Below are 27,761 nucleotides of genomic sequence, written 5' to 3'. Positions count from 1 at the left end.
GGGTATCCCTGGGCCCTGTATGCTGGATACTCCCAAGCCTGGCCCTTCCACACAGGGTACCCCCAGGGCTCACTGTGTCAAGTGCTGGGTACCCCCAGGACCCAATGCCCCTAAAGCTGGATGGCCCTGGGCCTGATACCCCCTGTGCTGAGTACTCCTAAGTCTGGTATCCTCAATGCCACGTATTTTCAAGCACAGCACCCCCATACCAGGTACCCCCATACCGCATACCCTCTGGGCCTGGTACCCCCATACTGGGTATCACCAAGCCTGGTACCCCCAGCTCCCATACTCCCCCAGCCTGGTCCCAGGGCCCGCATGGTGCATGGGACCCTCTGGGTTGGTCCCTAGCTCCAAGACCCACCAGCCCAGCCCTGTCCTCCCCATACCCCCCCTTGTTCCTCCCCCGACCCCCGCCCTGGTGTGACACCCCCACTCCCCCAGGTGGAACTTTCCTCCCAGGCCGTCAGACCATAGAGGCGAAAGGCAACACCCAAGTGCGGCTCTCAGTGGTGGGGGGAGGAGGGGAGGGTGGAAAAGAGACGCTTTTCCTCCAAAGTCGCACAGAGTTTTGCCGTGATCTCGCCACACAGAACACAGAGTCATTTTTTGAAAGTGCTCTAACTGTTCGTGCTGTCGCGACTTTCCCTCCCGTCGCGGGGACGCGTTCTAAAGCCGCTCGGACCCCCCCGTCCCGTCCTCCCCGTGGTACGTTCCGCCCTGTTTACTCTTTTTGCGCGGCTCCTTGGGTGGGGTTCCCCTCCTGCTCCAGTTTCGTACGTAAGTGGCGCAGGGCGCCTTTGATAGACAGCCGCCCTCAGCCAATGGTGTGGCCGTATCGCTGGGCGGTAATCCAATGGCGCCGCGGGCCGGCGGCCGGGAGGAGGCGGGGCCAGGCCCGGTCAGGGCAGGGAGGGGGAGCTGTGGAATGGCGGACGGCCGGGCTGGCCCGCCCTGGTGGTAACGAGCCCGGGGGGCCTGAGAGAGCAGCACCGGAGTGGGGTGAGTGCGAGAGGGCTGAGTGGCGGCTCCCCGGCCCTCTCTGGCCGCCCCGTCCCGCAGGAGAGCGGCGGAGGCGTTGGGGTGGGCCGCTGGGCCCTTGCTAAATAGTGAGCTCTTGCGTTGAGGCGGTCAGCGTTTCCTGCCACATAGTGAGCTCCGGGGCCTCGCCGCCCCCGGGGGCTGAACGGCTCGGAACCGGGAGCGGCGGGGAGGGGAGGGGGGCTGCGCTGGGGCGGGGGGGGCCGGGGCTGCGCGTGGGGCTGCCTGGAGGCCTCGCTGTGAGTCCATGCTGGGGCTGGGACCGAGGGCTGGGGGTCAGGGGGGGCCGGGCCGGTGGTGCTGGGCAGCGCAGGGCTGTGCTGCACGGCTTCACGGCAGCACGGGGGAAGGGCGCTGTGAGCAGCGCGCCGGGCTTTTCCCCGTGTCAGAGCAACGCCCGGTGCCCAGCTGGGGGCTGCTGCTGCTGCACGGTGCCGTGCTGTCACCCCGCGTGCCTCCTTCCCTCCCTTAACGCCTTACTGGAGGTGTGGGAGCCCCAAAAGCACACGTGACTCTTCCCCCCCCCCCCTCATGGTGTCCCACAGCTCTGTTGGAAATGCCCCCTCCTCTCAGCCTCTATCTCTAAACGAGCTTTGAAAGCTCCAGTGTGATCTGGTGAAGTTTGGTCAGAGGCACTGACTGACCTGGCATTGACCTCAGCCCGCGCTCCTTTCAGAGGTGGAATAAGTTGCTGGTGAATGTCCTCAGGGTTGTGCCTCGCTGGTAGTTAGGCTCGTGTTGGGGCTGCTCCTTTGGGATACAAATAGCAGACAGCCTTTGGTGAAAGGTAAGGGATGGCAGCTCTTCCCTCGTAGCTCTTATTTGACCTCAGAGAGCTTCTTCTGCTTGTCCCTTCTGTAAGTTTCACGTTTGGCACTGCTGTTCTGCTTTCTTTAGCAGCAGCAGCAGCTGGATTGCATGCTTTCCCATTGATCAGACTGCTGGCGGGGCCATACAGTGGGTTAAGAGAGCAGCAGAACACCAGGTTGGCCTTCAGGAGCTTCATTTGTCCGGTGACATCAAGCCATCAGTGCTGCAGGTGTTAGTGGACATGCAATAAGATCAGTGGTAATAAAGTTGTATTAAATCCACCTGCTTCGCTCAGAGCCGTGGTTTACCAGGCCCTCACACTTGTGTGTCCTCCCTTGGGACTTGTGAGAACGGAAAAGTTGGGAGCGAAGGACATAAGGAGCCAGCAGTGTGTTTGTGTGTGAGTTCCCTTGTGGCAAAGCTGATGCACAGCATTACTTTGGGGGAAGTACTGAAGGTCACACGAGGAGGGGGACTGGTTGTGTTTTCCATCAGTGTGAGACGCCTGCAGGACGGGTCGCTGTGAAGCGGTGCAGAAGTTTCTCGCCCTGGTTTGCCTCGCGTTGACCTCGAGTGGGATTTTGTCATCAAAGCTGATAGAGTTTCATCCAAAACTTAGTTAAAAGCAAACCAAAGCTAACATCTGCCCACTGAAAGCACAGGCAGTGCGTTGATAAGAGTGGCTTTGACAATCTGCTTGCAGTCGCAGCCAAGGACAAGCTTGATCCCAGAGCTGGGGTGCAGCGAGCAGAACGCTTTTGTTTTCTTTCCTTTGCCATTGTGAGGACTGTGCTTCCAGAGTTTGGATGAGAGAGTGTTGCCCATGCTTTAGGGGCCACCTAACCCTGGTGTTTGGTGGATCTTCCTGGGCAGGTTGGTAACTGCAGGGATCAAACGCAGCATTTCTGCCCTCCGACCCATCACCTTGCATTGGTGATGGGAGGTTCAGGTTGGATATGAGGAGGAGGTTTTTCACTCAGAGTGTGGTGAGGCACTGGCACAGGTTGCCCAAGGAGGCTGTGGATCCCCATCCCTGCAGGCATTCAAGGCCAGGCTGGATGTGGCTCTGGGCAGCCTGGGCTGCTGGTTGGCGACCTGCACACAGCAGGGGTTGGAGCTGGGTGAGCACTGTGCTCCTCTGCAACCCAGGCCATCCTATGATTCTAGAGCCTGGCTGTGTGCAGATGAGAGCAGGTTTCCCTTGCTGTACGCAATGTGAACTGTAAGGGAAAGCCTTCTGATTGCAAACTGAATGCCAGCTTTTCCTCCTGCACGTTTGCACCGCTTGAAAACCTAAATGCGTTTTGTTTGTTTTCTTGCTTTGCAGCAAGTTCAAAACGCAAATGCCCCAATTCCCCCCTTTCCAAGCTCTGTGCTGCTGCTCAGGCTTTCCCAGGCTGCTGCAGGGCGATGCTAGCAAGGCCCTGCTTCATCTCACTGTTCTCAACCTTTGCTCCCAGCCCTGTGAAACCAAAGGAGCAGCAGAATGCTTTTCCTCCCCTTGGCCCGTGGGCTCAGCCGTGCTTCTTGCTGTAGCCCTGTGTTCTCTTGCAGCAGCACAGCAGGCTGTTTCCTTCGTGAATAACGCGGCGCTGAGCAGAGCGGTGCATTTTGGTTCAGAAGGTGTTTGCAGGCAGTGGTGATTCACGATGAATAATAGAACCCCTGTGATAACTGCCAGCCCAGTTTCTCAGCATACTTGGGATGTATCTCATTCTTCTGGGCTGGGCTAGGAAAAGCTGATTTCATTCACAAAGCTTAGATAATCACAGAGTGTGGGCGGAGGGGTTAAAACTGCACCGATTGCCTCATGTGCTCATGGTTACGTTGGTAAATTCTGTTTGTTTGTTTGTTTGTTTTAAATGATGGTGGGTGAACAAAGGTGAAGATGAAGATGTTTTGGGATGGACTGCAATAAGGAAGGATCCAGGATCCAGTGTGAGATGCTTTGATCCTTCTGGATCGCTGCTCTCTGCATGCTTTCCAGACTCATTCCCAGTGTAGGGTTTCTGTTTTGGCAGTGGGTTTGGTGGTGCTCAGCCCTGGGGGTGCAGCTGTATGCAGCCCCTCTGGATGGGGTGCTGCATTCCTCTGGGAGCCCCAGGAAGGAGCTGTGTGTCTGTACCAGCTGCGCAAGGGTAAATATTTGTGAGATCAGGCCCTTGGTTACAGCAGATTAACGTTTATTTAAATATTCGGGGGTATTTATAAACGCTGTGGAGGTGGCTTCTGGGTAATAAGCAAATGAGTGCTCAGAGCAGAACCACCCTGGTGGCATTCACTTCCTCTGTATTTCTGCAACCCTGTGCAATCAGGGCGCCGTGCGTTTCCTCTGTGAGGAGGGGAGGCTTCACTGCAAAGGGCACAATGTGAGCAGGAGCTTCTGCACGGGGCTGGAATGAGGCCTGGTCCTGGTTCAGGCATGGTTTGCTTTTCTGGCCGAAGGGCAGCAGGATTTTCTCCTCCCAGCAGTCCCTTCCCAGACCTCAAGCTCAGTGTTCCGATGAGGCGGTGCAGAGCATTCGCTGCGTGCTGAGCCCTGGACCTGCATGTGGGAGAAGATGGGGCTTTGTGGGATGCTGTGGTGAAGTTCTGTGCTGTGAGAGCGGTGAGGGGCTGGAACAGCTGCCCAGAGAGGCTGTGATGCCCCGTCCATCCCTGGAGGTGGTCAAGGCCAGGTTGGATGGGGCCCTGGGCAGGTATTAAATGTGGAGGTTGGTGGCCCTGCATGTGGCAGGGGGTTGGAGCTTCGTGATCCTTGAGATCCCTTCCAACCCTGTGATTCTGTGGCCCTGGAGAGTAGAATGGGAGCTGCCTGCGAGGTGGCACAGCTTGGCAGCTGTTCTTAAGGCTTAGTTTCTACATGGCAGGCGGCTGCTGCTCCATCGCTGCGGCTCTGAGATGGCTGCTGGCTGGGAGGTTTCGGTTCTGCATGGCAAGGTGTGCAGCAGGGTGGGAGGGACAGCACGCAGGTCGCTGTGCTAACGATGATTCCTTCGTACTCCACCAAAGCTGAAGCGTGGGCTGATGACTTTGGTTTCTGCTGGGAAGTCCTCAGTAAGAGCTGAGCTCTTCCCCTGCGTTGTATGCAGTCAGAGGACCTTCCTGATGGGAGGCGCTCATTTCGTGTGCACGGTGATGTTTGAAGTTTGGCCGGTTCCATAGGAAGCACAGACCCTCTTCTTGCCACACGTGGATCTGAATGGCGGCGTTCCTCTTCAGATGGAGGAGCTCAGTGGGGAGGACGGCTGCTCTGCGCTCACCTTGTGGTTTGGCCGTGCTCTGCTCCGTGTCCCCCGATGCCGGAGTGGCTCTCAGTGTCGGTTCTGTGTCCTGTTTGCTCGCTGATATTTCCTGTGATGTTCCGGAGCGACGTTGCCAGCTCCCGTTCCTCCTCATCAAACTGGGCTAATGACTCTGACCTTTTGTTTGTAAAGCAGAAGGAAAAGGCTCAACAAAATACTGGAGCTTATTTACTATCATTACCTCGGTGATGAGCAACGCCACTTTGCGGTGCTTCAAAGAGGCTTCGCTTATAAGATGCTGGAAATCCCGAGAGAGAGAAAACGTTTCAGATGGAGGAGGAGGAGGGGGAAGGTTCCTCCCAGCCCAGTGCTGTTAGCATACATGAGGTAATGCCTCCAGCCCTCGCCCTTCCATCTGGCTCCATGCAAGAGCTGCTCACAGCCTTTGCTTCCCCGTGCAGCAGCCAGGCTGGTTGGTGTCACTGCATGGGAGCGAGCTCTGCCGAAATCTGCTCTCACGCTGCACGGTTTTGCAGAGCACTCTGTTGACCTCTTGTATTACCGCTAATAAGATTGAATGTGGTTTTAATTTCTCGTTTCCTCTTTCACTGGACGCCCTTTCCTTCTTTCTGAGAGCCTCGCTTCAACTCCGCGCCGCGAAAGTCTTTTTCTGCTGCTCAAAGAATGAATGATGCTTTGCTTTCAGGCGGCTCCGTGCTGGAGGGCTTGAAGTGGCATTCAGAGAAGGCTATCAGCCACAATATCTGATGTATTGGCGTGGCCGTGCTTCATGCATGGAGTGCAAAAAATAGGATTTAATTGAGAGGGAGGGGGAACGGCAGCCCTGGCTGAATGGATGGGTGAAAGTTCCCCGACCACCCCTTAGCGCAGCACAGCGCTCTGAGTGCTTGCTGGAGCAGGAGGAGTTCCCTTTCAGGCACCCTGTTTTTGTTCATGTGTAGCTCATGGGTTCGGCCTTGCAGCTGCAAAAAAAGCCCAACAAAACCAGGCATAAAAAGAAAGAACGGTGCACACACCCAGATCCTGCTTCTTTGAATGGCAACAGCTGCTGAGCCAATGGTGTGCTGGAGGAAGGCGTGTGGCTCTGAATGCTGCTTGTGTCCAACCTTTACCTTCTGTAGCGGCCACTTCCCCTTCCAGGTGGAGCTGGAGGCAGGCAGCATGCACTGCATGGCCCTTGGGTTGCTGGTGAGGAGGAGTGTTGTATCAGGGTTACTTGTAGGCTCTGCCTTGGGTGGGAGGCTTCCATAAAGCAGCTTATCACACAGCTTTGATAGAAAGACTCGCATCTTTAGCATCCCTAAAGCAGCCTCATCTCTGCCGCGAAGATTCGCTGGATGAAGGCTTCAAACTCTCTGCAGTGGTTTGGGGGTGAGGCAGAGCCCAGGATGGCGCAGGTTACCTGAGGTGAAGTCACTGCTGGGCTCAGAACACGGCATGGAAGCAGTTTCTCAGGCTGTCCTGTGGGGTTACACAGGTGGCCATCGCCGCATCCAGTGTGCCCAGTGTGCAGATCCATCCCTGCGCTGCTGGAGCAGCTGTTGGAATGGGGAAGCAGAACCCCAGGATCTCCCCATCATGGATGCACGCGTTGCCCCCCATCCGTCTCCTTTCTCCACCTCTCATCTCCTTTCTCCACACCCAAAAAAACCCCATGAGGGCTCCGAATGCAGCATCACACAGCGCTTCTGCCTCCTGCAGCCGAAACACCTCGCGTGTTATTGTGACTTCATTAAGGTGCCCTTTGCAAACCGTTTCAGTTCAGATGCTCCAGGCTGTCCTGTTGTTTCAGTTCGGTTTCTTGTGACAGGAATCCCAGCACACACACAAGGCTCCTGCAGAACATCTGGGCCTCTCTCTTTATTTTTGCTCGTGTCAAAGGTTAACTTAAAATATTAATGCTGCAAAGATTCGTTTAAGATATTCAAAAATGTTCAGGCAAGAATGCATGTACATATTGTAATTACTTCCTTTTTCTTACAATTAAAGTAATTGGATTATATTTAATGAGCTATTTACATTTAATAATTAAGAAAAGACTTATCTTTGCAGTATTCCCCAAGTGCAGCAGAAGGGTGGGGGCACTCGGAGCTGTGATATAATTATCCAGGCGTGAGTGGAAACTGAAAGAGCAGTTGAGCTGTATGGAAAACACTTGGAACAGGGTTGTTCCTACCCTCCTCCATTAATCCAAAGAGTTGAGCGTGTGTTAAAGGAGTGGGGGCTGAGATGGGGCTCATCAGCTGAGGAGGAAGGCTGAAATGCATGCGGAGTTTGCAGTTGTGCTCCTGGGCTGAGTGAGAGCCGCAGAGGGGTGAGCACACCGAAGCCACCTGTTGATGGAGGCCGTGGTGCCGCTGGCTTCGTGTCCTTGCCCAAATCACTCCTAGGTTTAACGGGGAGTGCTCTGCTCCTTTTGCTGCTCCTGGTTCCTAGGAGGCAGCGAGGCCGGAGCAGCGCGCGCTGGAGGAGCCCGGTGTCCCTCCTGACGTGTCTCCTCACAGCAAAGACCTTGAAACCTCTCTGCTTCTGAGCTTTAATTCCTGTTGAATCAATAGTTCCGTATTCTGAGAAGGAAACCTCTGACGGCTCTCTTTAATTGCACGAGCTGCCTTTCTCTTGGCACATCTCTCCTGGAGTTCCATTTCGATGCGTTCGTTCTGCCCGTGCCCCATAGGAGCGCTGGGTGACCCTCTTTGTTTAAAACCTTGGTCAGCTAAATGAATGGAAGCATCCACGAGGGCAACAGCTTGGTTTCAGGAGTGAAAAATGTCGAGGTCAGCCAGCTGGCTCTGCTTGCAGCCAGGCAGAGGCCTGGCAGGGGGGTGGGGGTGGCTGCGTGTTCCCCAGGAGCAGCAGCACCCAGCGAGCCCCTTTCCAACAAAGCAGCATGGCTGTTTGCTGCCCCATGGCATGCTGTACAATGCTGTTACTCTGAGAGCAGAGCTGATGCTTCCCAATGTCACAATGTAGCCCTGGCAGAGTGCAGTGCTGCTCCTGCCCGGGGCTGTTTGCCTGCATGGCTCTTCGGTAAGGCTGCTGCATTGCACCCTGGGGTTGTTGAGGTGGGGTGGTAACGCATGGAGGGTGCTTTGGGGGTTCTGTGCTTTAGGACCTGCTTTGGGAAAGCTGTGTGTGCTGGGGCTGAGGAAGCAGCACGCTGCAGTGGTAGGAGGTGCTGGGGATTTACTGTGCGTCTCCCCTGCGGCTCACGGGGAGAATAGAGCACTGTGAGAGGAAGCAGCCCTGCAGCTGCCCTTCACTGCTGACTGCTGCTCAGCTGCTGGCAGGCTGGGCCCTTAATGACAGATGAGCCCGTGACGCGTTTTTGGGAATGAATCCTTGTTACAGCTGGCAGGATGGAGTTTGTGGCATCGCATGGCAGTTTGCTCTATAATTTTGCTCCCTATTACTCGGATGCAGCACTGATTGCTGGGTCTCTCTCTGAGTGTGGAAGCGTAGCGTTTCTGATTGCTGCATCCCACTTCTGTGTGGCTGCATTGTGAGCTTGGATATCGCCCTGAGCACTCAGCAGAGCCTGCTGCTGATTTCCCCCCACCCCAGTTCTCCATGTGTGTGTGGCTGCTGCTTCCCTTTCTGCTCGCCTTTTGGGGTTACATAAAAGCCAGTCTCTTTCTGGCCATTACAGCTGCATGGGGGAGTAGTTACTGCTGAGAGAAGCTTGAAATTTGAGGCAGAGTTGTCACAGACATTAGAAAGAACAGTCAGTCTGCGTTGGCAAGCTCCTGAGTTAAGTCTCATTTCATACTGATGGGAATTTCAGATCTGATTATCTCCTTCCTCCCTCATTCCCAAGCCTGCTGCTGCAGCTCGTCCCCCCATGGCACTCCGGAAGGCTCTCTCCAAGGCTCTTGCTACGCTTGCCCTCGCTGCCTGCTCGTGTCCTGGCTGTGGTGCTGTCAGCCCTGCTGTGTGCACGGTGGCTGCTCACCCCCACGCACCCAAAGCATCGAGCTCCATCTTCCTCCCCTTCCCTAAAAATGGGTTCTGTTCCTCCCTAGGTGCTTTGTGCCGCACCAGACACTGTGACAGATGATCTCACTGCCGGGGTCCAGATTTATTTGCAGATGGTCCCTGATCTGAGAGGTGGTGTGTCACATTGAGCAGGGAATTACCCAGGTGACTCCCACTAATGCTATGCTGGCCGGTCAGATACCGGCGAGAAGAACCTTGCCAGGTCTCCGTGTCGAGCTGGGCTGTTATTTACAGCTCTTTGTGTGCACTGCACACACGTCTCACCTTGCAGCCCTGCCTGCCTTCACTGCTGTGCTGCCTGTGCTAGATGCAGAAAGCAGCTCCTCTCTTGCTGTGCAGTGCTGCTTTCTGCTCGTCTCCAAACTGCTTGTTAAGGACTATTTGCTCCGAGTTGCTGTTTTCAGTTGACAGAACTCGCGTTGGAAAGCTAATGCTCAATCCTAAAACATCCCTGCACTGCTCCCCAATACTTGTAATCAAAGTCTGTCTCCTTCATTGCTTGTAACAATGCTCCAATTTGACTGTGCCAGCCCTCTTTATTAAAAATAGTCAATAAGACGTGGCTTTGTGTGAGGGCTCTATAGAGCGGCGGCTCGTGTGTGAAGCAAACCAATTGTGCTTGATTCTAATCCAGAACCAGGATTCCTGTGTGATCCGCTGCAGCAGAGCTCCTGGGGAGAGCAGTCAATGAGAAACCCTACAGCAGCGTGCTTGTCTTAAATGTACCTTGTGCTTCCCTCAAAGTGCTGCATTAGGAGAAGCAAAAGCTGCGCGCTGTGGTCTTGTTTTCCCTTTCCCGGCCCGTGCTTGGCCACCCTTGTTCCCCAGCACCCAAAAGTGTTTGCAGGAATGACTGCCACAGTCAGAATGCACTTGAAATGTGGGGTGTGAGGTGTTAAAATGTGGTGAGCGAGGCGTTCCTGCGTGCTGTGCTGGGTGCAGGGGCTCAGATGGGCAGCAGCGTGCGCAAAGCCCGCTTTCCTGCAGCGGAGCGAAGAGGCTGAGGCTTGGTGCATGCAGTGCAGCACAGGTGCTGAGGGAAGGATGGCGAGGTGCCGGTTGTGGCTGGAGGATTGCTAGGAATGTAGGATGGGGTTCTTGCCTTGCACAGCTTTTGTCGTGCTCAGCAAACTTTCCGGGCTGGCTTAGGGCTGTGAGCGGCGCTCAGCAATGTGTGTGTAAGCGCTTTGGGAGAGAGGGGAAAGGATGAGGAATGCTGGCAGCGCCCTGCTGGACACGGGGGGAGGCCATGGGGAAAGCTGGGCTCTGGGTGCCTCGGCTTTTAGTCACTGCTGTCATAACAAAGCTTGGAGCCTTCTGTGATTCAGGCCGTGGCTCAGAGACTGGAGAAGAAATGCTTGCCTGGAGCAGGTGGGGATGTTCTGCTGCAAGAGAGGGAGAGAAAAGCATTGGTTCATTGAGGCAAACCCTTCCTCCTTGTTCCTGAGAAGGTGTGCAGCACGGCAGGTAGCAGGACGGGCGCTCTGAGCATCTCTGCATGCCACGACGTTGGTGGGGTTGGCACAGGAGCAGCGATTCCCTTCCACTCTCCAACCAGCAAAGAACGCCCCGCTTCCTCACTCACAGCTCGAGCTGCTTTCAGTTTGATGCCTTGCTTTTTTTCCTCCGTATTTGTTACAAATCTGTTGCAGACAGTCAAGTTTCATAGAGGCACTTTGCTTTTACTGTACTCTGTGTCCTCCCTGCTTGCAGCAAGGTTGGGGAGGTGCTCTGTGCCCCCTGCAGCACACGCACCCCAAACTGGCATTACAGCAAGTCAGATCTTCAGATTAACGAGCAAGTGGAAATGCTTCTCTTTGCCCAAAAGATAAGGGTTGGCTTTTTTTTGTTTTTAATTTTATTTTTGGCCTCACAATTCATTTAACTTGCTTCTGAATGGCAGGATTTAGTTATAATATATGGTCTGCTGTGGTTACGTGACAGCGACTAATGCCTGATGACCACTCTGGCTAGCTGGGGTGGAAAACTGCTGTGCTGTCATGCCCTGACTATGGAAAGGAAAGCAGCTCTGGATGGCCCTTGCTGGTAGCGTGCTGTCAATCAGTTTCTTAATGACTCTCTTAAAGAATAAAAGCAAGAACCTCCTGGAAAGCTTTTTTTCTGTCTGTCCCTTCCTTGTTTCGTTTCTGCGTCCCTCCCCTGCTCCCAGCTGCTCACCTCGTGCTGTCTCCAGCATTTTGCTTCCTCCTTCTCCCTCTGCTCTCAGACGTTCTCCCTTCTCCACGCTTTATTTCCTGCCCCTCCCGGCTGCTGCTTTCAAAACACACCACTTATTTTCCAATCCAGACTATTAATCTTTGTCCCACCTACTCATGAGGCATGAAGGTTTTACAGGAGCCCATTAGCTGTTATCTCCATCCCTTCCCACCAAAGGGGATGGGGAAAAAGGAGGTCCTCCAGGGAAGCTCCTTCTTGCGGGGGCACTGCTCTTATTGCTGGGCTCTGCAGCTCCCAGCTTTCCTCTCTCCATGCTGTGAAAACACCTGAAATCTCAAAGCTGAGGGGAGGTGGAGCGTTGCTTTCAGTGCCTCGTCCCAGCGCTGCTGCGGGAGCACAGGGCTGCCTGCCTGCTGCCATCCCGTCCTTCCTGCCTCCTCATCTCCAGTGCTCTGCAGGGTTAATGCCTTCACGTCTCACTGCTGCTTGCCAGCTCCTGGCTGGGGTTGGGGGCAGCAGGGCCGGCCCCGTTGCCTTGGGAAGAAGCAGCACTGCTGTGCTGTCGGAGCCATCACAAGGGCGAAACTCTTGATTCTGCAGTGGAGTGTGGCAGGCTGTGCTGGGAGGGTGGGGGTGGCTGCCAGGATGAGCCAGGCTATAAAGGGAGTGTTTTTCTTAGCCCTTATCGCTGCTGGCTGTCTTGCACTGGTGCAGATTCGTGCTGTAGTTGTGCAGTGCAGTTGTAAAGAGGCGATTTGCACCGCTACTCTTTGCCTTTAGTTGCAGAACAGGCTCTGAAACCAAACGCTTTGGGGGTAGGGAAAGAATAGACGAGGTGTAGCTATGGGCGTCCTTGAGGCTGGTCTTTCTGCAGGGGTGTTTGGGGGTGTTACTCTGCATTTCTGCCCTCTTCTTTACATACATGCAGAGAGGAGCGCTTCTCTCTGAGCCAGCACAGCTATCATCTTTTGTGGGTGGTTTTTGTTGGTGCTGGTTTGTTTTATTTCCCTTTATTCCATATGCACGCTCGCATCTCTCTCCCTTGCAGCCCAGGCTCGGTGTCTGTCCCAGCTCTGCAGATCCCACCGAGCCCTGGGGAGCACGAGGGAGAAGCTCGATGCAGGCAGCCTGCAAATGCTGCCTTGTTTATGAGAGCTGCAGACTGCAGTCTGGGGGGAGCTGGGAAAGTTTGTCTGGCTTAAAGCGCTAAAGCTGGCAAAAGATTGCAGGGCTTGGGCTGTAATCAATAAAACACGGGGTGTTTGGAAGCGAAGGTCAGAGTCCTTCCTTGGTTCACCCTGTTCTTTAAATATCCCAGCAGTTACAGCGGCTGCTGCAGCGCTTGGACACGGCAAAGAGCAGCACAGACCTCAGTCCTTGGAGAAGCACAGCTTTTATTTACCTGGAGGCAAAGCCTGCTCCCTTCTGCTCCCAGGTTTATGCTTTTGGGGCCCTGTCCCTGGTGCAGGGCTGTGCGCACGCCGTCCCTGGCTCAAAATGGCATCCTCCATCTGCTTGTCCAGGAGATAGCCCTGCGCTGCAGCACTCCAACTCCTCTGCCTTAATGGGTCACATTTAGCAATTCAAAATCTGGCTTGTGAGGTAATTAGGAGGGATAATGCCCACTTCTTCCTCTTAACACCCTGATAGAAAAGCATCCAGGAAGGACTCCTGGACCTCAAAGATAAGCTGCCAGCTGCCACAGAGACTATCAAAGGGTGGCTCAAAGTCAAGAGCAAACAGCTGATTTTTTATGGTTCTTGGGTTTTTGCTGTTGGTGACAGGAAGCCATGTTCCCCAAGCTGTTAGCTTCCTGTTTTATTTTTACACCCAGCCCGGGCAGATCAGCATGCCTATCACATGGGAGCTGGCTGCTTCTCTTGGGCTGCTCCTCAGCTGACCTAGAAAAGTGATTCTTTCCCCTTCTAAATTAATCACAAAGTTGAGCTGTATTTGCTTTCTCTGAGGTTTGAAGATTTCAGGCCTGTGGCACCGCTTGCTCCCAGCTCTGCTTAGCAAGGCACCCCTGCATCTCCGGGGCGGGCATTGAAGGGGGGATGTTTGCTGCTTGGACACTTCAGCCTGTTGGCAGAGGAGAGTTTTGTCCCTTGGAAGGGCTGACCTGCGCCTGAAAGCCCTTTGTCCCGCTTTGGGCTCCCTTACCATTAAACGGCCCCAGCACAAAAAACAATGGCCCGTGTAAACCTCAGCCCTGGGGGATTTCCTGAGGGCCGCTGGGTGCAGCCTGCAGGATGGAGAACAGTCAGCAGAAAGTTTCCTGGTCAGCTGCGAGCGCTTCCTGTTGTTCAGCAGAGCCGCGCCGGGAGGAGCCGCACGTTGTTCCCCCCCATCTCCTGCCCTCGTCCTCTGGTCGAAGCAAAGCCATCGCTCTCGGGTTTAACAAATTCCTGAAGAAGGGTTTTGAGGCTCGCCGAGATGCTGTGTGTGAGCGGGGAAGGCAGGAGGCTGCGGATGGGTAGGAAGGGAGCAGCGGCGACGCGGGCAGCACCTCGCGTGGGGGCGAAGCTGTGTAGTTTTCCATCGCTGCCTCCATACCTGAGCCGGTGGGACTTTGCTGTCACTGCGAGTCACAGAACAGCGGGATCTTTATTTCTGAAGAGCCAGTATTATAAGGTCGGGGAAAAGGGGGGAGGGGGGGGGAAAGGAGGCTTATAAATAAAGCCATTTGAGAGCAGGAAAAACGAACACCATGGCTCTGGTGTGCCTGGAATTTGCGGTTGAGTAATCCTTTCCTGTTTCTTTTTTGGGTTGTTTTTCATCTTTCAGAACAGTGCCTGAAGCAGGTCCACCATGCCGTTAGTAACGAGGAACATTGAGCCAAGGCACCTGTGCCGTCAGACGTTGCCTAGCGTTCGAAGCGAGCTGGAATGCATGACCAACATCACCCTGGCAAATGTCATTCGACAGCTGGGCAGCCTGAGTGAGTACCATGGCGAGCCTGCGCGTTGCCCTCAGGAGTCGCTAGTGCTCTTTATTTAGCTCCCTTTCTACTCTTGTGTTCCTATTTCTCCCCCATCTGCCTTCCCCGGGTAATGCTAAAATGTTTTCCTAACGAAATCCGATGCTAATTTCATATCCCTGGTCCCACTGCCTTCCCCATCTAGGAGAAACCGGGGAGGGGGTGTGCGCATGTGTGTGCGTGCGTGTGTGCGAGGCTGCGGCGAAGCTGCAGATGGAAGGATGGAGCACAACTCAGGCTTGTAAAATGGGAGGCTCTCAGAGCAGCCAGGATCTTGTGTCAGAGAATGTGCCTCTAATTGCGTGCGCTACTAAATGGAGCTTGACTGCGCCGAAGCTGTGGCGTGTAAGTAGTCTTCTTTTTAATGAAAGATAATTAAAGTGCCCGTGCAGAAGCAGCCTGTTTGCCCCTGCTGTTTGCTACCTTGCAAGACCCAAAGTCCCCAGGCATTGCCTTTGGAGCACTGGGGGCTCAGGGCTGCTCGCTCAGACGGCAGCGCCAAGCTCAGCTCTCCGGTGGGCTGCCCCATAGCCTTGGAAAGGCCGGGGGAAAACGTGGGCCTGCGTGCCATGGGAGGAGAGAAGAGTTAATTGTGGTCTCTGTGGGATGGCTCCGTACTCCCTTGAAATGCTCTGGCTTCTGATTAGCCACCTTTACCCTTGAAGCAAGTCTTTGAGAATCAAGCTAATATATTGTTGAGCTTAGCGGTGGTGTCTGCGAGCGCTTCTGCTTGCTCTGCAAAGTAAGCTCCTTGCCTAATGTGGCAGGAACCTCAGCTGCAGCCTCTTTCCAGCAGTGAAAACCGTGGCTGCCACTGAAATGGGGGCCTGTGATGGCTGCCAGTCGGTGCCACGTTCTGTTTTGGGCTGTGGAAATGTCACTGCACTGGCAGGACCTGTGCATCTGCTCACCTTGTTGGTAATTTGGTGGGTCTGGTAGCCAAGAGGGTTGTGGAATGCGAGGAGAATCCATCTCGTGCATGTGAAATGAGGAGGAAGGAGGCAGTAAAGCTGTGCAGATCTCAGCTGCACAGAAAGCTAATCCCAGTCCAAAGGCATGCGGCGGGTTGGTGTGACAGAGCCCCGGTGAGATCCTGCAGATTTAGGCTGTCTTTGCACAGCTCAGATATTCAAAGCTTCTCTGTGTCTGCCTCAGCGGAGGCAGCAAAGCGCAGGGAGCCAACCTGCAGCTGGGCTCCTTTCCTGGAAGGTGCCCTGGGACGCCTGCGTGCTGCAGCCGGGTACCTGGAGGAGAGATGGCTCCAGCTGACCCTGCGTGCCTCCCTGCATGAGGGGGAGCAGGGCATGCAGGGGGGATGATGAGCACCATCCCTTATCCGCATCCCTGGGGTCAGCAGTGTTGTAAATGAAGCTATTTAGACTCGCTGCTGCAGAGCACTCACACCCAGGTGAGCAAACTGCTGCCTCCCTCCTTTACCTCTCTTACTTTGGAGGAAGAAATCCACTCCTACTTCGCACGCTGAGCGTTGCAGGAATGCGAAGCAGGTTCAGTAGGCTGTGACAGCTCTGTCAAGTGAATAATCAGCCATGCCTAGTGCACCACAGTCTCTTTACAAAGATGCAAACATAAATCTTGTCAAACTTTCATATTCCGGTGAGTTTACCCTTCGTTACTATCACAGCTGGTAGCTCTCTGCGTAAGCTGGCTGTGCTATAGAATCCACGAGCTAAAGGTGGAGAGGCCTATTGAATCACACTGTCTTCCTGCCAGTGCATGACAAAGGTAATTCTGATGGTGAGTTGGCGACAGTCAAAGTAACTGAACCAAAAATTGATCTCTGCCTTACCCCATCTGAAACTGCACGTGGAGCACCAAGGCGCACACAAGATGCTGAGTGTTGACTCAGGACTGCTGCACTCACACAGGTGAGGGAGCACAGAGCATCCCTGCTCCTGGCAGAGTTAAGGACACCACGTGCGATGCTCTTTGTGTTATTTTATGCTTGATGTGCCACTCAGCACTGCAACCAAAGACTTGGTATCTTCCCTTCTACTGGTTGGAGTTCCTTGTGAAATTTGGAAATGATTCCCAGTTCTCCTTAACGCAGAACCGAATTACAACTTTATGAGCTATTGCTGGGAGGGGCAACAAATTATCCCGGAGATAAGTGTTCACTTCCTTTGGTCAAACAGGAGGGCTGGTGCTGGTGGTGAGCACAGCATGCCTTGTGGCACCTGGCTGCAGTCAGAGCTATCCACCCTTGGGTCTCCAGGGCTGCAGTCCTCCCCAGGAGACTGGGGAGAGCTGGGCTTGTTAGCAGAGCATACGTGGAGTCAGTGCTGTCCAGGAGAGCTGAGGGAGGAGGTCAGCTGAAGTTCACATCCAGCATTTGCCTTCTGCAGGCACTTGAAGCTGGCACTGCCACCAGGAGGGGTGGAGGAGGTTGATTTTTAACCTGCCTTGTTCTCCGTGCTTGGCGGCGTAAGGAGAACTGCGTGGCATTGCGAGCGAGTCACTGATAACGGGGGGAGGAAGGAGCAACCTATGGGTGTCAGCTCAGCCCTGCTGGGAGGTTTGCGCAGGCACTGGTGGCTGCCATTGCCGTGCTTCATGGGAGGGGATCTTTCCTGCGTGACTCCTTGCAGCCAGCCACGTTTTCCAACATTGCTGGTAACGTCTGGCTTCTCACTGCTTATCCTTTCCTGAATGTCGGAGAGGATCTCTGGGAGTAACAGATTCCAGAACAAACTGCTGACCATACGACGCTGCGCTCACAGAACCAGACGGCTGGTTGGGAGCAGCCTCGTGCTCAGCAGCCGTGGCTGGAAATGTTTCCCATCAGTGGAAACTCGGTGGGCCTGGCTGCTGTCAGTGCCCAGTCTGTTCCCGTCAGTGCTGTCCTCTGCCTGGTTATTTGGGGTCTGCCCACTTTGAGGTAATGCTGGAGAGCGGAGCTTTAAGGACGATGCTCCTTTTAGCTTCTTCTTCTTTCAGTTCGCCCATCTCTGTCCACCCGTGGTCACCTCTCCTTGAATATGTAGATTTTAAACTCTTAAGGACAGGGGACTTCTTTTTGTTAGGCTTGTAAGTGGTGCAGCAAGCTTCTGATCCAAGCCCCAAGGCGCTCTCACCATCCAGACGATGGATGATGTTTGTCATCACAGCCCACTGGGCAACCCAAGCTGTTACAGAGAGAACATTCCTGTTGGAGAAGTTCCCTTTTGGTTTTGATTTAGAATAAACGTGAATGCATCAATTTTTCAGACACTGCCACCTGAAGGAACAAAAGGGTCAGTGCTTTTGTCTGTGGTTATAGCTCAGGCTGTAGGATCAAGGACTGGGTCTGCTCTCTGCTTCCAGAGCTCTTTGAGCTTGTAAATATGTGCCAGTTACCCTGGAGGCAGGCCTGCTGGAGACCAGGAGCCTTTGAGCTTCTCCAGAGCAATAAAAGTCTGTGTTGTCTTGTCTAATAAACAGAACAGCAGTGAATCTTAAAGGACCTCCAGACCCATCCGGATTCAGACCACTTTTGTCAGCCCTCTTTTTCATTACTTTAACACTGACTTGAAAGTATGTCTCAGTTGTTTCTTCGTGGCCTGAAGATCCCCCAGAAATGCCAGGTTTTGGTGGAAGGGAGCTTTGTCCTCCTGGATGTTGCACCCAACCCTGGCAGACCCGAAAAGAAGCGCGATTCATCCTCCTTTCTGTCTGCAGGAAAACAAAGTGGGAGATCATGTTTGCACGTGGTTTGGTGCGGCTCGTGAGGGTAACGTGGTCGCTTTAACGTTGCAGGTAAATTTGCAGAAGACATATTTGGAGAGCTGTTTACTCAAGCCAACACTTTTGCCTCCCGGGTGAGCGTTCTTGTCGAGAGAGTTGACCGCTTGCAAGTCAAAGTCACTCAGCTGGATCCCAAAGAGGAGGAAGGTAATGCAGTGCAGCACAGTCCCTGCAGACAGAGCTTAGTAAAGGTTCTCTCTGAGCGTGGCTGATTCGTGGCCCCACGGTGAGCCTGGTGCTGTGACTGGTGTTCGAATGCCTTCCCTTGGACTGAGGGGGGCTGTTCCACTCCTCCCAAAAAGACCCGGTGCTGCCACGCGGGCGTCCGTCTGGCCGAGGAGAGATTTGCTTGTTAGCAGATCTGTGTGTGGCAGCTCGTCCTTCAGCACTTGGGTACCATAGATTTCCCAAGTCTTGGTTGCAGGGGTTTGAAACCACACAGCAGCTCTCAAGCCACGTCTGTACAGCAGCAGATCTTGTCACAGCACGGCCTGGGACTTGCTGGGCTTCCCAAGAGATCTGTGGGAAAAGAACCTGAGCTGAAGGAGCGCTAAGCACACCAACAACTCCAGCTGAAGTCAGATGGTTGCTGCTTGATCCTCAGTGCCGTTGGCCTGGGTCAAGCTGCTCTTCACTTGCTCTTTTCTCTTTCTTACAGTCTCCCTGCAGGGCATTAACACCAGGAAGGCCTTCAAAAGCTCCACTACTCAGGACCAGAAGCTCTTCGACAGAGATTCTCTGCCGGTGCCTGTCCTTGAAACCTATGGGACCTGCAATACTCCTCCACCTCTCAACATTCTTTCCCCTTACAGGTAACACCACGGCACCTCCGTAGGCGTTTGTTCCCTGACAGAGGAAGCTTCTTCCTCCCAAACATCTGAGGTCATTTCCCATCCCCTGCTGTATTGAAGTAGCCATCTTTAATTGGAAATAGATTTGGAGATCCGCCGGGAAATCTCCGTCCTTTGGATTACATGAAACTTTGCTTTTGAGGCTGTACAAATGAGCATAGCTAGAGAATTATACGTTTGGTTACCTGCTGTCACTTTTGTGACTGCCTTGGGGCAAGGCTTGGCTTGCACTGCATAAACATGCTAGGTGTTGTGCAGATGATGCATTTTTCTTGTGCTTCACTGTAGCCCCGTGGCTTCTTTCCAGAAAGCCGCAGTGCAAACTGCAGAGCATCCATCTGTGTGTGGCTCTCACCCAGGTGGGTGCAGCAGGCTCCTGTAGGTCTGGAGATGCTTCCCATGGCCTCCCATGCCTGGCCTGAGTCCTCTGATGTGACCTAGGTGGGCTTTGTGAGCCCTTCTCCCGAGCGGTCCTGCCGTGCCATTTCATCTTGTCCGTGGCAGAAGTAAGGGGGTCGGAATACAGAGACTGAGCCCACATCCATAAATATCTTTTGAACAGGTAAAAAGTAATTACAGATAGCTGGAGGCAGCTGTCTTCTGCCAGACGCGGCTGCACTGCAAAGTAGGAGAGTGAGTGTGTGCACACACACGAGTTTCAAGGACGCTGCCGCTCTGATTTAGGGTTCCCGGGCTGGAGGAGATTTTTTCACACCAAAAATACAACACAAACAAGTGGGAGTTGGAGTGAGAGACCTGCTGCTCTCCTGGTGGTTGCTCAGAGCAGCCGAGTTCTTCAGGTGCTGAAACGCAGAGTTTGTGTGAGGGTGGAAGGGATGGCAGGTGGGAGTGCTGGGACGAGCGGCGGCTGCTGTGGGTCTGCTGCCTGTTCTTAAATGGAGGACAGAGGCGAGAGCAGAGCGTTTGACCTTCTGATTGCAGACTTTTAATCTGCTGTCTGGGCTGGTGGCTTTTATTTTCTTTGGGCTGCAAACAATTGCATGACTTGGCCTCTTGATGTGTGCGTTTTCTCCTCCCCGTTCTAGGGACGATGGCAAGGAGGCACTTAAATTCTACACGGATCCTTCCTATTTCTTTGACCTTTGGAAAGAGAAAATGCTTCAGGACACCAAGGATATTATGAAAGAGAAGCGGAAGCACAGGGTGAGAAATGGGAGATGGCTGCCATTTCAGCAGCACGTCAGGGTGGGAGAGGAGGTGGGAAGCGTTAATGAACTGCGGGCTCCAAAGTTGCCATCCAAAAATGAGGTTTACTCTCTTAAGCTCTTTGGGGATCAATTCAGAGAAGTTTTGATCTGCTTTACTTTCATCGCTGTTAATTAAAAAGAAGACAACAAGGATACCCTTAATCTGTTTTTCCAAATGCCATCTTCTCTGTGTTGTTAGAAGGGTTTAATTTGTCTTCAGACAGCGCTGATGCAGTCAGCAGAGCAGGGCTGTGTCAGTCTTCTCTGTGTTGTGGTGCTGCACGGGGGTCTGCTGGGTGTTGAAGCAGCGCCAGCCCCTCTGCCCCAGCGCCACGCTTTGCCAGTGCTGCAATAAATTCTGTTGTGGAAGAGTCAAAAAACAAAGGAGAAAACCTTCAGGAGTGCCAGAAGAGGCCATAATGTTCAATGAGCGGCCATCAGGAGGCTTAGCAAAGCCTTGTAGGCTGAAAGCACCAGGTGAAGCTCCTGATTTGGTTAGTGGGGGATTTGAACCGATGCTGAAAGCGACGCCGTAAAAGCCTCAGTTTGAGCATGCTTCATTTAGCTTTCCAGCAGCCAAAGTCCCAAATATCAAAACAGATGCAGCTCTTTCCGTGTCAGAGTGACAAAGGAAGGAGCTTGGACGAGTCAGAACACAGAAAACGAGGCTGCACACCCCAAGCGTTAACACCAGCGAGGCGGTGGTGGGCTTTGGCAGCCTTGACACGCAGGCCAAGAGCAGAATTGATGAGGGGAAACGGAGCTCTCACTGCCCCCGAGGTGGTGGTGCCAGGCTGTGGCCCTGACGTCATGCTGAGGAAGCTGGGTGGTGTCTTCTGCTGCTCTCTGTGCTCCATCTTCTTTGTCTGGGAGGACGTTGGAGCTTTCAGCAGTCGGGAAAATGAGTGACAAATCTCGGCCCTCTCAGAGAATGTGCTTTCTTGAAACTGCTGCAGGTCTGTCCCATCCCTTCCTGTTCCCAGGGAGTTTAAAGCAAAATAAGGCTTTTGTTTGATTCCTCCTCCCTTTCCTTTCCTCCTGTAGAAAGAGAAAAAGGAGAATCCGAACCGAGGAAACGTGAACCCACGGAAAATCAAAACCCGAAAAGAAGAGTGGGAGAAACTGAAAATGGGGCAAGAATTCGTTGAGATAAAGGACAAACACGGTCCTGCTGGGTAAGCAAGTCCTGGGCTCTGCTCTGCTCCCCAGCAAGGGGTAGCGGGCAGGTGGTGGTGATTGTAATGCAGTTCACCCTGCTCTGCAGCTTCTCCAGATCTGCCGCACAGTGCGGATCGATACTGCCACTAATCAGATTCTCCAAAGTAAATCCATCTGCGGATTTAGAATTTGCTAAATAAATCAGGGAGCCACACGGCTCGAACAAGGGGGCAGGAACAGCCTCAGCAGCACGTGGGCACGGAGCAGAGGCTGTGGCTGCGCGGCCCTGGCGGTGCCCTTCCCGTCCCCCGAGCTCTGGGGCTGGTGCTGAGGAGCAGGGTGGCGCCTGCTGTGCAGTGATGGCTCTGTTAGATCTCACAAGCCGCTCTTCACGCCCTGAAGTTGGAGCGGGGGCAGCTCCCATCCAAGTGTTCCAAGCTACAGATCTCTCTTTAGTGCTTTTGGCTTGGGAATTCATTTAACTTTTGACACCAGCTAGGCTGGAAGCAGACTGAATTCCCCACAATGCACCTCTCTCTTGCTTGCTCCTCGCAGCTTCCTTTCATACAAGAAAAATCTCTCTTTAAATCACACTCTCCAGCTAAAAATAAAACTTGCTCCTAGTTTAATAGGAGGACAGGTTTGGTTTCTAGCAGAGGAATCGAGCAGCACAACAGCACCTTTCCCTGCTCCTCTGTTTTCTGGCATCAGTGCCTGCATGCGTCTGAATGCTTCTGAGGAGCAGTTGCAGCACCTCGCCCCACGGTGAGATGAGCCCACTGACACCTGAACAGCTGCACTGAGCAGTGCTTCAGTTGGGATGCTTGCTTTTAATGGCATGCCATGTCTTTTCAGTAGCTCTTCTTTTTGTCCCTGATGACACCCAGTGTAACTCAGAGCCTTTCGAGGCCAGCTTGCTCAAAATGCACCCTTTTATTTTTTTCTATCATCAAATACTTCAAAAATATTTTTGGTTTTCTTGTTGCTGGCTAAAATACATAATTGTATTCTGATACATGGTAGCAGTGACCGAGCAGCAGTGTATCCAGCAAAAGGATTACACAGAGTGAACCGCACGTGATCCTTCATATAGGATGCTTTGAGAAATAGAGGCTTCTTGTTTTTAACTGTTGCTTTCAGGTTTTGCTTCCTGTGCCCTGTTGTGGTGGTTGATAAGGTCCCACCTCGAGGCAGGTCCAGCTGTGCTGGGAAAAGCCTTCCTGCCAGGAAACCTAATTTCTGAGCCTTGCAGGTTGATCCATCTACTTGGTTAATATTACTGGTGCCACCGCCGCACAGCTGTGATGCTGCAGCCCTTCTGAGAGGCGATGCTCTCGTGAGCGAGGGGGAAAATGAGTTTGAGACGTCGCTTTGAACTCTTCAAACACAGCGCTTGCCTTCCTCTCTCAGGTACCCCTCTAACATGGTGTATCAGAACGGCAGCATTGGCTCCAATGAAAGCATGGAGGTGAACTGCTACCCGCCGCCGCCGCAGACTGACTCTATTGTGCCTCCACCTCCTTCGTTCCCAGATGACAGCCTGCCTCCACCCCCGGTGGAATTTAGGTAAGCCTACGGGATCCCTTCTGTCACCAGGGAGTAGTAGGTGGTGTAAAAGGATGACAGGAGACGTGAGATGGCACAGCAGAACTTCCTGACGGGCGCTGGATGGGAAGCAGCGTCCTCCTGTCTGGAGGGAGGTGCAGCAGAGCCTCTCTCTGCGCTTCTCAGCCACTGTGTGCAGGAGGGGAGAATGGATTTGGAGGAGGACTCAAGCAGAGCTGTTGTGCTTTCTAAAAGACCAGGGTCACATTTAATGGCCTGGCTCCGTGGCACGGCTTGGATCTGTCCCTCTTTTCCAGTGCAGTTCTTCCCGTGTGTGTAGGTTTACACTCCTGAGAGAGCTTTGCACTTGCAAAGTGCGACGACCACTTTCTTTCACTTTGCTATTGCCTCTTGCCCTGTGATTTCTGACAAATGCACGATGTGGGCGCTGAAGATGTAGATGTAATAAAATGTGAAGGACTGGAACACAGCAGCTGGCTCCTCCACAGCAGAAGTTCAGTGTGGCCGCTTTGTGTCAGATGAAACGGTGGCTTCCAGTCACCTCCAGAGATGAGAACTATGGTCCGGCAGTGGCTTGAGACACGGATTGAAATGAGAGAGCAGCTTTTTGTTTTCTCTTAAAGGCACTAACAGTATGTCTGATAGACAGGACTGCGTTCGCTTGTCTCCATCTTATCCAGAGGCAGCAGTGCTGCAGAAAAGGCTCTTCTGATGTGTCAGAGAGACCAAGCACTCCACTCTGCAGCATGTTCCTCTAGGGCAGAGCAGAAATGAGCTTTCAGATGAAGCTTAAGCTGCCTTATGCAGTTCCTTAGATCTCTGCCCAGCCACAGAGATCTCCTCTCTGGTTTTGTTTTGGTGGTTTGTTTTTAAAGAATCCTGGGAGTGAGGTTTGATCTCCAGTGGTCTGTCACGGATCAGCGTTTGTGCACTGCCAAAAACTGTGACATTTCTGTGGCAAACAGACCAAACCTCTTTTGCCTTGCAGTGCAAGATGTCGTCAGTTTGGGGCTTCCTTTACACGCACGTAGGATGCTGCAGTCCCTTCTGGGTAGCGTTGCTCTCTGCTGCAGCACAGCTCCCATGGATGGGAACTCGGTGTTCTCCCTGAGAGCACACTGGGTGCTCATCCCTTCGTTCCCCACGGGGAGCTGTGAGACGTGGTTGCTGCGCTCCAGCTCTGAGCCACGGAATCCAGCGAAGAGATCTGTTCCTAGCAGGTGCTGAGAGCATATGTTCTCCTGGCAGACCCGCCAGCCCCTGTGCCATTTATCACAGTAGATGTCCCTGCTTGGCGTGTCAGAAGTCTGACCTCAGCATGGAGGGATAGCAGCTAGCAGTGCTGCAGGAGCTCTTAAGCCAAGAGGCTTCTCTGAGCTCAGATGTGACGCCTGGCCTCTGGCAGGGAGGTGAGATGGCTCGTGTTCTTGTCAGCCTGGGAGATGGGACAGATGATAGCGTTGCTGCCAGCCCCCAGAAGCTCTCCTTTGTTCTGGTGGTGGTGGCCAGAAGAAACCCTGCAAGAAAACTAAAACCCGAGGAGCGAGGTCTCATGGAAACACCAGCTGAAGCTGGAAGTCAGATTTTTGTCTGGGCTGCAACAGACACACATGATTCTCATTAACATGGAGTCTGTACGGTCTGACCTCAAAGCTAACGGCCTTATTTGTCTCTGCTTCTTTTGCAACAGCTATCCTGTAGACAACCAAAGAGGTTCTGGTTCTGGAGGGACCAAAAGATCCAGCCTGGTCAGCCCGAGCCACCCACCGCCAGCTCCTCCGATCGGATCCCCCGCCGGGTCCAGGCCGGGCTTTGCTCCCCCTCCAGCACCGCCTCCACCACCACCAATGATGGGCAGCACCCCTCCTCCACCGCCCCCATCCCCAGGCACCCCGCCGCCGCCCTCTCCCCCCTCTTTCCCACCTCACCCCGACTTTGCTGCCCCGCCTCCACCGCCGCCCCCTCCAGCGGCCGAATACAGCGGCGTGCAGCCCCCTCCTCTGCCCCAGCCAGGGGGTGGGAGCGTGCCACCCCCCCCGCCCCCCCCACCGCCTCCTGGCCCCCCGCCTCTGTCTTCCAGTGGCCTCGATGGGCCCCCGGCGCCGCCTCCACCCTCAGACACCTCCTCCTCCAAGCCCAAGTCATCCCTGCCCGCTGTTAGCGATGCCAGGAGCGATTTGCTTTCGGCGATTCGTCAAGGTAAGATTGCGTCTCAGCTCCTGCTTGCTCCACAGCCTGTGGAATATCCACGGTGCGCCGGGCGAGAGCTGGGGGAGCTGCCTCACGAGCGGGGCTGCGGCTGCCCCGCTGTTGGAGGTTTGTTGCTGTCTCCTTGTCTGCCCAACCTGATGATGGCCTCGGTGGCTGTGTGCCTCTGCCTGCTCCTTGGAGACGGCAGTGCCGGATCTGCCGCAGTCCGAGTTTGCAAAGTGGGCTGAATGACAGTGGTGTAACCCTTCGGAGGAGCGCAGAACCGTTCAATTCCCATTCCACCTGCCCACCCAGCCTGTCTTGGCTGTCATTCTCCATCACTGTTCTTCCATAGCGTGTCCAATACTTGCTGGCAGAGTAGGGGCTGTCTTGCTCAGAGGATTTCATCAAAGGGACGGCCGCCTTGGGGATTTCAGCGTGACCAAAGCCTTTGAACGATCCCCTCCGTTGCCTTCTTCCCAACAGGCTTCCAGCTCCGCAAGGTGGAAGAGCAGCGGGAGCAGGAGAAGAGGGACGTTGTGGGCAACGACGTGGCGACCATCCTGTCGCGCCGCATCGCCGTGGAGTACAGCGACTCTGAGGATGACTCTTCAGAGTTCGATGAGGACGAGTGGTCGGATTAACCACGGCCCCGTCCCCTCGGTTCCCTTCCCTCCTGGGTTAACGGCTTCTTAAAGAAGCAGGTGGCCAAACCTTCCGCCGTTTCCTTTTCATCCCGTAACCAAAGATGTGCCAAGGGTTTTCAGACAACCACCAGCATATCTCCCCTCTCCCTCCCCCCCGGGCTTTGGCAGGACTTTGTGCTCTGCCTTTCCAATAGGTCTCCTCGCAGGCAGTGAGGATGGAGGCGTTGGGATTTGGCTGGAGGCAGTGCAACGGTTGCTTATTTAAGAGAACTAAACCTCCAGATCCTCGATGCCACCAGGCAGAGCACACAAAACCCCTCCGTCCTGAGGGATTTTTAAAGCAAAGATGGATGATCCTGTTGTGGCCTTTCAGATGAAGGACGTTTTCAGCTAGTTTCCTCATTGCAACAGCAGGCAGTTGATCTAGTGGCTCTTCCTTTCCAGTGAATACTGGTAGTGCTGCAAGAAAACGGGCTTTAAATGTCTGTTTTCTGCTGCATCCCACTGTCACATAATCAGTTTTCGGCACAATTCCTTCCCCTCTGACCCTCCTCAGTATTTCCAGACTCACCCCTGCAGGGGGGCACTGCTGGCTGTAGGGCTGCAGCGTGCATGGGGTGCAATGAGAGGGGGCTGTGTTCCTTTTTAAAGCTGCCTTTACCTCCCTCAGCAACCTCCAGGACTGCTTTGCCACAAGGGAGCCTTGCACAAAGGGATGCAGGGCTGCAGCAGGACGGCTGCTTGGCTTCCTGCTGCAGGGAGAGCAGAGCTGACGGCTCCGCTTCGTGCTGAAAGAAACAAAGCAAAACCCAGAAGTGCCTACAGCAGGGAAGCAGCAGGGAGGGCTGCTCTGAGCACCAGGCCCCGTTTGACCAGTTGGAATCGCTGCTTCTCTCCTGCAGCGAGCGCGCTTTTGCAGAGAGCATTGCTGCAGGAATTGCTGGTGTTACTTTTGCTTCCTCCTCCCTTTCACTTCAGGATTGGGGGGGTCCTGTGCCTCAAACCACCTCGTGTGTGTGAGCTGAGTTGCCCGTTGGTTCCATCACACCTCACCCGTGTTGTTCCCCGCGTTTTGTTCCTGTAGTTGATTAGTTAATTTCTTAACTAATTTCCTCTCCCAGCTAACCCTGCGGATTCCTAGGCTGCTCACTACAGGCAGGGGAAGAAAATGGAGAACTTGAACCAGCTGACCTAGGTGTTACTGCTGTTTTATATTACATAGAATATATGCATATCTTGGAAATCTATAAGCAAATCTCCCAGTGCTACAGATGTGCTTGTTGTATTTTAATTTGAGCACAAGTGTCTCAGAAAGCGATTTCAAAGCCTTGTGGCTCAGGCTGCTGTGGGCTGGGACCATTAAGACCAAATCTCCAACCTGTTTGCCTTTCTAATTGTAAAGTATTCTGCCAGCCTGTGCCTGTTGTTCCCTCTCCAGCTCGCCTTGTTTCGTGGTGTTGCTGATAGCTGGGGCGCCAGGCCCAGCCGGAGGCTGCTGGGTTGCTGAAAACCTTTCTTAGGGGTTTGATTGATGATTTCAGTTTGTGCCATCGAGTTCTTACTGATTTCTCGCGTGTGTTGGTGCATTTTTAATGTGTGCCAGAGCAGATGAGGGCCTGGAGGAGGGGCTGTGCTGCGCTGTGGGTCAGGCTGAGATCCGGCTCAGCCCTGAGCACAATCAGGAGAGATGGGCCAGGCTCTCCACCGTTACATTTCTGTGCAGAGCGGGATGCAGAGGACAGAGCGAGGCATCCCAGCAGGCTGGGAACATCTGAGCGGCGCTCATTGCAGGTTCTGGAAGAGGGAAAGAAACCCCTCGAGTGCCAGCGAGCCGTCGTGCAGCAGAGGGACTTGGAAATGCAAAGTGATCAGCGCTGCACGCTGCGTGAGGGGGGCTGGAGGAGAATCGCTGCCTCTTGTTTTTCTGCTCCTTCTGTAAGCATCCTCCTCTGGCTCCTCTTGGAGACAGGTTCCTGGGGAAAACAGAGCTCTGAGCTAAGCCAGGCTGACAGCATTATCACACAGGGAAGCGCGGAGCTCACAAATGCCAAACCTGGGTTAATTTTAAATTGCCTTAAGTAGATTTGGCCCCCTGTTGGGAAAGGGGAGCGAGTTATTGGTGTCGTGAG

At 53.9% G+C, this 27,761-nt stretch overlaps 1 protein-coding gene across 4 annotated transcripts; it reads left to right on the top strand.

The window, feature by feature from the left end:
• The first annotated feature begins 872 nt into the window (after positions 1–872).
• WASF2 (WASP family member 2) lies at positions 873–26,887 on the top strand. Of its 4 annotated transcripts, none has more exons than XM_052699142.1 (9): positions 873–1,002; positions 14,079–14,232; positions 18,025–18,159; positions 18,671–18,824; positions 19,910–20,027; positions 21,116–21,246; positions 22,640–22,795; positions 24,486–24,994; positions 25,472–26,887. In XM_052699142.1, exons 2-9 carry the CDS (start codon positions 14,103–14,105, stop codon positions 25,627–25,629), a joined length of 1,491 nt encoding a protein of 496 aa, XP_052555102.1. In that variant the 5' UTR covers positions 873–1,002; positions 14,079–14,102; the 3' UTR covers positions 25,630–26,887. The 4 variants fall into 4 exon arrangements, with proteins under 4 accessions (XP_052555102.1, XP_052555105.1, XP_052555104.1 ...); XM_052699145.1 differs by having other exon boundaries at positions 884–1,002; positions 14,084–14,232; XM_052699144.1 differs by lacking the exon at positions 873–1,002 and adding an exon at positions 13,656–13,767.
• Positions 26,888–27,761: the final 874 nt, after the last annotated feature.

The sequence above is a fragment of the Tympanuchus pallidicinctus genome, unplaced genomic scaffold, assembly GCF_026119805.1.
Source record: "Tympanuchus pallidicinctus isolate F22 unplaced genomic scaffold, pur_lepc_1.0 scaffold35, whole genome shotgun sequence".
NCBI classification, from domain to species: Eukaryota; Metazoa; Chordata; class Aves; order Galliformes; family Phasianidae; genus Tympanuchus; species Tympanuchus pallidicinctus.
This window is presented reverse-complemented; position numbering and strand designations above follow the sequence as displayed.